This window comes from Microtus oregoni, unplaced genomic scaffold, assembly GCF_018167655.1.
Source record: "Microtus oregoni isolate MIOR12 unplaced genomic scaffold, Mior012 000077F_ref0000221, whole genome shotgun sequence".
Classification (NCBI taxonomy): domain Eukaryota; kingdom Metazoa; phylum Chordata; class Mammalia; order Rodentia; family Cricetidae; genus Microtus; species Microtus oregoni.
This window is the reverse complement of record NW_024544029.1, coordinates 4,577,601-4,586,240: the sequence shown is the minus strand read 5'-3', so window position 1 is coordinate 4,586,240 and position 8,640 is coordinate 4,577,601. Positions and strand designations below refer to the sequence as shown.

The following is an 8,640-nucleotide window of genomic DNA, read 5'->3' as shown; positions in this document are numbered from 1 at the left end:
CATTTGATGACCTCCTTGAAGCTGGAGCTTACCAGAATTTTCTGAGTTTAAACAAAGAAACATGTTAGACACATTAGCATCCCCATTGTTTGTAATCCGCACTGAAATCCACTTTGTAGAAAAAGAAGTAGACTCCTGCCTCTGAATCACAGGGGACCCCAAAATGATGCTGGTTAAAAGCCATAAACACACGTTATTGTTTGTCATAGCCAGAACCTGGAGACAATCTAAACAGCCCTCGACCGTATCTATAAAGAAAATGTGGTACAAAAAAATAACGACCTCTTGAATTTTGCAGGAAAATGGATGGAGCTAAAAAACATTATTTTGAGTGAGGTAACCCAGACACAGAAAGACAATTATCACATGTACTCACTCATAGGTGGTGTTTAAACATAAAGCAAAGAAAGCCAGCCTACAAACCACAATCCCAGAGAACTTAGACAACAATGCGGACACTAAGAGAGACTTACATAAATCTAATCTACATGGGAAGTAGAAAAAGACAAGATCTCCTGAGTAAATTGGGAGCGTGGGGACCCTGAGGGAGGGTTAAAGGGGGAGGGTAGAGTCATAGAGTCAGAGAAAAATGTAGAGCTCAATAAAAATCAATAAAAAAATCTAATGCAAGCAAGTATACACTGAAAGTCCTAAATTAAAGCCAAAAAAAAAAAAAGCATGAACACTCTTTCCTCTGTCCAGAAGACTGGGTATATATAGATTAAACTTGTTTTTAGCACAATGAAAAACTTGTTTTTAGCACAATGAAAAGCGTTTTTAAGTCTATACTAAAAAAAAAAAAAAAAAAAAAAACCCAAAGGGGCCAGGCAGTGGTTGAGCATGCAACTTTAATCCCAGCACTCAGGAGGCAGAGGCAGGTGGATCTGCATGAATTTGAGGCCAGCCTGGTCTACAGAGCGAGTTCCAGGACAGGCTTCAAGTTACACAGAGAAACCCTGTCTGCCCCCCCCCCCCACACACAAAAGAATGATGAGAGAAAGAAAGAGAGACTAGGAATATGCCCTGCATATTTTTTTTTATTTTTTAATGGCTCATTTCTATTTTATTTTATCTGCATTGGTGTATTTCTGCATATGTGTCTGTGTCAGAAGCCCTGTAATTGGCGTTACAGGCAGTTGGGAGCTGCCATGTGGGTGTTGGGAATTGAACCCAGGTTCTCTGGAAGAGTAGCCAGTGTTCTTAACTGCTGAGACATCTCTCGAGCCCCTTCCTGCATAGTCTTAAGACTGATGCTGGGCTGTGGTGTCTCAGATGCTGGGCTGTGCCAATCAGCGCCACAGTTCTGGCTGTGTCAGACACCTTTGCGTTATTACTACGGAATGCTTGAGATGGTGCTCTTACCAAGAAATAAATTTATTATCTTCATAATCTTGGAGATTCAGAGTTTAAGATTTGAGGCTCCCACTGGTGTTGCTTCTGGTGAGGATGGTTGGTGGCAGTGCACACTGCAGGACTAAACATGAGATCGCATGTTAGAGATGGTGGCGGCAGTGCACACTGCAGGACTAAACATGAGATCACATGTTAGAGATGGTGGGGGCAGTGCACACTGCAGGACTGCACATGGGACCAGATGACTGCACATGGGATCACATGTTAGAGATGGTGGGGGCAGTTCAGACTGCAGGACCGCACATGGGACCAGATGGTGATCCTTCAGCTGAAGAATGGGCAGGGGAGACAGGAGAGATGGGACCCTACAAAAAAACATGGAGTCTGACTGGCCTTGGCCAACTACTTCTGAGAATGAGGCCTGTCCTTTTGATATACCCAGTGACACTCAATTGAATAAAACTGTTTTTCTGTCTATCAGAAGCTATCAATTGCAAATAGCTTCTTGGTTACGGGTGGGACCACATGCCCACTACTCTGCTCTCTGACAGGTAGCTTCTTGGTTACGGGTGGGACCATGTGCCCAATTCCCTGCTCTGTGACAGGACTTGGTCTGTGAGTCTCCCTTTAAAAGTCCATAGCACCTTCCAATACTGTTACTCTGGAGGCAGGGGAGGGTAAATATTTATACATGGATCTTTGGAGGAAGTTTTAGTTATTTTTCTTTTCTGTGATAAGACACCACGACTATGGCAGATTAGAGAAGACAGCATTTAATTTGGGTTCATGGTTATAGAGCGTTAGAGACCCTGCACATCTTGGTGGGGGGCATGGCAGGAGGCAGGCAGACATGGTGCTGGAGTAGTAGCTGAGATCTCACATCCTGAGAGACATGCAGGAGGCAGAGAGAGGCAGAGAGAGAACTAATTGGAAATGATATAGGCTTTCGAAACCTCAAAGCCTACTTCCAGTGACATTCTTCCTCCAACAAGACCACGCCTCTTAATCCTAACCAAGCAGTTCCACCAACTGGAAACCAAGTAATCAAACACATGAGCCTGAGGGACCCATTCTCTTTTAGACCACTACAGGGGATATTCAACATTCAAACCACAGCGCTGGTCCTATGGACATCAGGACACCATAAATGAGGTCATGATCTTCAATAGGCTGTAATAACAAATTACAAATGGAGACCTTTTTAGCAGGATGGTTGGAGGAGCAAGATCAGGGTCCGAGCAGTCATTTATTGCTACAGAGGTTAGCATGCAAACACATGCCCAGCGCTTTAGAGCAGTTCTTAAAATGTACTTTCCCTTAGCTCCGTTTTCGTGTGGCAAGTGGAAAAATAATCCATTCAGTAAAGCAAACTGATAAAGTTCTTTTGTACACACAAAAGTTGAGGGCATCTGAGGTCAGCATTTGTAGCTCTTAGGCAAGCTCTTGCTCCTAGTTTGTTCTCTCCCCCACATCTTATGCGTCTACTTTATTCAATAATTAATGTAGCATTCACAAAATTATGAACTCTCTTATGATAATAAACGTCACCCTAGTAATTCAGTCAAGCCTGATTGTCCCACCTGACAGACAGAAGCTGCTGCCAGCTCTTCCTCTCCTCTTCCTTCTTCCAAATGAAGGTACATACGTTACAGATGGACCTTGGTATATGCATATATGGTGAAATGATCACTGCAATGAATTTCCGTGCCCTTACCTCACAGGGTGACATGTTTATGTCAATGGGACAATGACAGTCCTGCTTCTTTTTCTTTCCTTGCATGTGTTCTATCACCGAGCTACACTCTATCCCCTGGAGGAATATGGAAGCTTGACAAAGGCAGACAGACCTCTGGGCATCTGAGAGGAAGCAGGATAGGGAATGATGGCTCTGTCTAGAAGGGCTTCTTGTGAGCAGAGTGTGCACGAGGATGGCAGTAGGCTTTTGTGCTGCTTTCTCCAACTTCTCTTTCCTCTATGTCTGGAACAAGGACCTGAACCGGAAGCAGCTCGGCTTAGGTGGGAGGTGGGAAGGCTTGGAGGGAGACCTGCTGCGGACTGTTTACCGAGCTCACAGTGAGGCTCAGGCCAGTGCTCAACAACACAGAGTCCCATTGTCTCCTCTTCCTGTTTCTTTTCTCGGATATTTCCTCTGACACACATCTTGTGAAGGCAATGCCTCTGTTCGCACATTCTCTTCATCCCCTTCCCCCTACATTTGTCAATGCCTGTCATTCATCTACTGTAACTATTAAGTAACAGGATGTACTAGACCATGGTGACAGAGAAGCCATTAATAAAAGTTCTGCACTTAGGACACTTACAATTAGGTGTTGACCGTCACCCTCCCTATCTCCTATGAGCCTACAAGAGAAGTCACCACTTCTTCACCCACAAGTAACTACTGTGGATTTGGTGAGCCCTAGTCTGGGCAGTGCTTTTATGCATGAAGACATGACTCCAGAGACACACTTAATTTGTCTCTATTTTACTTATTGTGGAGATTTAGATTTTTCAAAGGATCCTTTGGGATGGAAACAGGTGGGTGGGTGTTGTATCTTTTCCAGCCAAGATGCTACTCTCCTGGAGTGTGGCACTATCGTCACCAGTGGTGTGATGTGTTGATTCATAATCTGAGCATAGACAAAATAAAGGACCGGGGAAGGGGAAACCAAGAGCTGTAGAAGTGGCTAGTGGAGCTCTGAAGATTTTCTAATGCACTAAGTGGGTCTCTTGGATTAGTGGGAAATTACCTGCTCTGTTCTGGAAGTTTCCTAATATCACAACTAGGGGCAGGGCAATCCGAGAAGAGAACTTCCTCTGTTGTGGCAACGTAGAGATGGGGGAGTGGTAAGACGGCTTCTTGTAGCATCTTCCTTCTACAACTCCCCTCCCCATCCCCGATGGAGCAGGAGTACCTGGGCTACAAGGTCAGCCTGGATCTCCTGGTCAGCATCCTCCTCAGAGCTGCCTTTACGTCTTTGTTTCTCAGGCTGTAGATGAGGGGGTTTAGAAGGGGAGTCACCACACTGTACTGCAAAGACAGTACTAACTCCAGGGTTGAGCCAGATGCTGGAGTCATGTACCTTGGGAGGAATTACACAAAGGAGCAAAGTGAACTCAGGATGAGGATGGCAACACTGTTGGCAGCCATGGGCCATCCACTTTTGCCGAGTGCACAAGACACCTCAGGGTCAAGTGGACTGTCGCCATGCAGCTTCTAGAAATGACTGATCATTGGGAAGTCAATCATTTCTGTCTTCCAATGCTTCCAAGCGTATGCGAACTCACAGAAAGGAACTCTCCCGTAAGAATGAGTTCTTTTGTTGGTTCAGGTTAGGACAGGGCTAATGCATTTCCATAGCATTTCCCTCTAGAGAGCATCTTGGCTAACAATCATGATAGTATCATTACCCTTTCTCTATACTCACAACAATTCAGACACACTAAGTTCTCATTTAGAGATGATTATTTTTTGCAAAACCATGTGTCTAGTTCACAATACTGCCATTGCTTCCCACACGTATGGCTCTGAGGACTACTCTCACAACTATATCAAATTATTAATAATCATTATTACTAATTATTATATGTGTGTGAATGTTTGCATGCATGTGTGGATGTGTACCATATACATGTATGGTCCTCATGGAGGTCAGAAGAGGGTTCCTGGTCCCCTGGAACTGGAATTATGGATGGTTGTAAACCTTCAAGCAGTGCTGAGAACTGAACCTGGTCCTTTACAAGAGTAGCAAGTAATCCTAAAACCTCAGCAGTCTCTCCAGATCCAACACATTATTTTGGTGTTGTTTTGTTTTTGTTTTTGAGACAGGGTTTCTCTGTGTAGCTATGGAGTCTGTCCTGTAACTTGCTCTGTAGACCAGGTTGGCCTTAAACTCAAAGATATCCACTTGCCTCTGCCTCCTGAGTGTTGAGAATAAAGGTGTTTGCCACCACCAGTCAGTACTACACATTATTTTGGTGGAACAATTTATTAAGTAATATTTTTATTTGGCTGGAAAAGGAGCCAAAATTGGTGAATAAAATGAGAGATAGAAATGGGTTCAGCAGCACACATGATTTTAAAACATTAAGATTAAATTATTGGGCATATCTTAAGTAACCCCACGGTTATTTCCCAAAGAAACATTATTAATTTATCAATGGCATTATGTTCACTGGTACAAATGCAACATATCCAGAATGTTCCTTATGGACTCTGCTTGATTTGATTTAAGGAGTTATTTAGGTGCTGGGAAGATGGCTCAGGGGCTAAGAATGTTGCTGCTATAATAGAGGACTGCAGTTTAGTTCACAGCATGCATGGCAGACAGCTTGTGATCACATGTACCTCTAGCTCCAGAGGATCCGGCGCCCTTGTGTGGCCTCTACAGCACCTGTATACACACACACACACACACACACACACACACACACACACACAATCTTTAAAGAAAAGGTATTCATCTAACTAACTTTAATTATCTACTTTCCTAACATTTCTGTGAAATCAGTAGGGTAAATCTTATTGTCCTTTATGGTACATGAGACAACTGAGATAAAGGGAGGTACATTTACACCAGCCACAGGTGAGCCTTTCAAAAACCAAGCAGCTAGTCCACAGCAGACTGGACTGGGGCTCAATCCCGAGGAATTCCAGGATGGAATTTAAGGATGATTCTTTCCTGCCACACTGCATGCTCATGTAGACCAAGGGAAATTAGGGGACAAATACATGGCCTCTATGCTAAGGGACTGCTGTGTGACACACCTGGATACTCCCGACCCATAAAAGATGGTGACCACAAGGAAATGGGATGAGCACGAAGAGAAGATCTTGCTTCGACCCTTGGCTGAGTTGATGCCCAGGGCTGTCGTGATGATACGGCTATAGGATCCCAGCAGTAGGACAAGAGAACCAAGACCTAAGATCACCATGGTTGTCAGGATGGAGACGACAGTAGTGTAGGGGTCAGAACAGACCAGCAAGAGCACTGGGGGAACCTCACAGGCAAAGCTGCAGATGAGGTTTGGGCCACAGAAGTGCTCTTGAGATAGCAGGAAGGTGTTAACCAGGCTAGCACTGATTCCTAAGACCCACGATATGATCACCAGCCCAGAGCACACTCTTTCATTCATAGTGACCACATACATCAGTGGGTGACACACAGCCTGGAAGCGGTCGTAGGCCATCGCAGAAAGGAGGCAGGCTTCAGTGGCCCCAGAAAATATGACCAGGGCGATCTGAATGAAACACCCAAGGAAGGAAATAGTCTTCCACTCAGAAATAAGGTTCCTCAGCAACTTAGGCACAATGACTGAGGAGTAGAAAGCATCTATAAAGGAGAGGTGTCTCAGGAAGAAGTACATGGGGGTATGAAGGTGGGGATCCCAGCCGATCACCAGCAGCATCAGCAGGTTCCCTGTAAGTATCAACAGGTAAGTCACCAAGAACAGGGCAAAGAGTAGCCCCTGAGTCCGAGGGTTGCTGGTCAGTCCCAGAAGCACAAATTCAGTGACATTCCTAACTTCCATGGCGCATTCAGCATCCCATCAGGGATGAGAACCAAAAAGATTGTCCAGTACTGCTATGCAGCTCTGGAATGGTTGACTCAGGAGGGATTACGTGGCAGAGACTTTCTGCTGTGTTAGATCATCAGCACCTCCTAGCTCAGGGCAGTGACCTCCTAGGCAGAGTGGAGCATGTGGAGGATGAGAACTAGAAAAGGAGGGAAGGAGAAACGGGATTAGAGAAGAACAAAGAAGGGAAGAAAGACAAGGACAGACCTCAGGACTCTGAGAGGTCTTATGTTCTACTTCCAAAGGGCGTCAAGCTCAACCTCAGTACTCACAGCCTGGCACAGCGGGTCAGCAGTCAATATTTTGGCTGGCCATCTGCACGACAGACTATAAGGATATAATTGGGAGAAGTGTTGCGACATCCCATGATGGTGCAGTCCTTTCTCTGTCCTCATAAGTTTCTAAGTCACTTGAATTCTTCGTTTAAAACAGTCAGTAGGAGCCAGGTGGTTGTGGTGTACATCTTTAACCCCAGTATTTGGAGGCAGAGGCAGGGGATCTCTGTGAGTTCGAGGCCAATCTTGTCTACAAGAGCTAGTTCCAGGACAGGCACCGAAGCTACAGAGAAACCTTGTCTCGAGAAACAAAACATAACAAAACAAAAAAAATTTCAGGAGGGCAGTCAGATGTCTTTGTGAGTAAACGTGATTGTCACAAGGCTGATGGTCTCAGTTCTGTCCCAGGAACTCACAGAGTAGAAGGATGGAAGGAGAGCACTGACTCCTGCATGCTGTCCTCCAAATCCACAGACATACAGTGCCACACGCCCCACTCCCAATAGATGTAAAACAATCTGGAAAACCAAATGTTTTCCAAGATCCATTTCCTTTTAGTCATTTTAAGAATGATGAAGCGAAGTGATTTGATTTTTTTTTGGAGGTGTGTATTTGTTACTGAATAGAAAGTCCTTGTCCCTTTGTATGCTAGTAGCCCAAGCAGAGATGGCACATAGTTTCATGGACACTTGTCAGGGGAAGCCCTCAAAATGGAAGTGAGGACAATGCTCTCTGCTTTCACTGCATTCTCCAGATTTACACAAGAGTCCACAGGGACCTGAGAATCTTTGAACTGAATGTGTATTAAGCCACATAAAACTTATATCACCCAACACCTGAACATTACAGATATCTTGTCCCCAAAAGGAGGAGGGATAAAGGATAGTTGGTAGAATGGAGAGTTACAGGGCTCAGTTTTAGACCAGAGGGACGTAACGAGGTTTCTCTCTTCTCAAAGGATAGCTAGAACGTTTTTACACAAAGATCTGCTCTTCGTTTATGAGTATCACAGTCATGGGTTCCCAGAGTGGGCAGTTTGGGGAGAAGATGAATTTAAATAAGAGTTATCCTTACCTGCATTCCAAAGCAGAAACTAGACGTGCTTGCTTAGTGGAGAATGCCAGAGAACATCCTCTCCAACACTGAACAAAAGCCACGGTTGGACTTAGTTTCTGTAGGCTTCCCTTGACTTAGTCCTAGGGGATAGAGGCGAGGGACTTCTGGGCACTGAGCTCTTTCAATTTTGGTTATGAGTCTTAGTTGGTTATCAGCCTTTAATGGCTGAATGGTGTCTCTAGCCCACAAGAGACTTCTGAATAAGGATTCATCTCCATAGTCTTTATGTCCAAGGGGAAGGGTAGTTTTCCAAAATTCTGCTTTACAAATAACAATGGCCATTGGGACTCTGAGTCAACTTTAGCCCTGAGAGAGGGAA

At 44.7% G+C, this 8,640-nt stretch overlaps 1 protein-coding gene across 1 annotated transcript; it reads right to left on the bottom strand.

Moving 5' to 3' along the window:
• Positions 1-4,273: 4,273 nt before the first annotated feature.
• LOC121441383 (olfactory receptor 8S1-like) lies at positions 4,274-6,885 on the bottom strand. The gene is made up of 2 exons (XM_041642506.1): positions 6,122-6,885; positions 4,274-4,436 (listed from the first exon to the last, which is right to left on the bottom strand). The coding sequence occupies exons 1-2, from the start codon at positions 6,883-6,885 to the stop codon at positions 4,274-4,276; spliced, it is 927 nt and encodes a 308-aa protein (XP_041498440.1).
• Positions 6,886-8,640: the final 1,755 nt, after the last annotated feature.

What these genes read in the sequence shown, in the direction of transcription:
- LOC121441383 (XM_041642506.1), bottom strand. Translation starts at nt 6,885, where the DNA reads ATGGAAGTTAGGAATGTCACTGAATTTGTGCTTCTGGGACTGACCAGC. An exon ending in TATGGGTCGGGAGTATCCAG is followed by an intron (nt 4,437 to 6,121) that starts GTGTGTCACACA and finishes ATTCCTCCCAAG; the next exon opens with GTACATGACTCCAGCATCTG.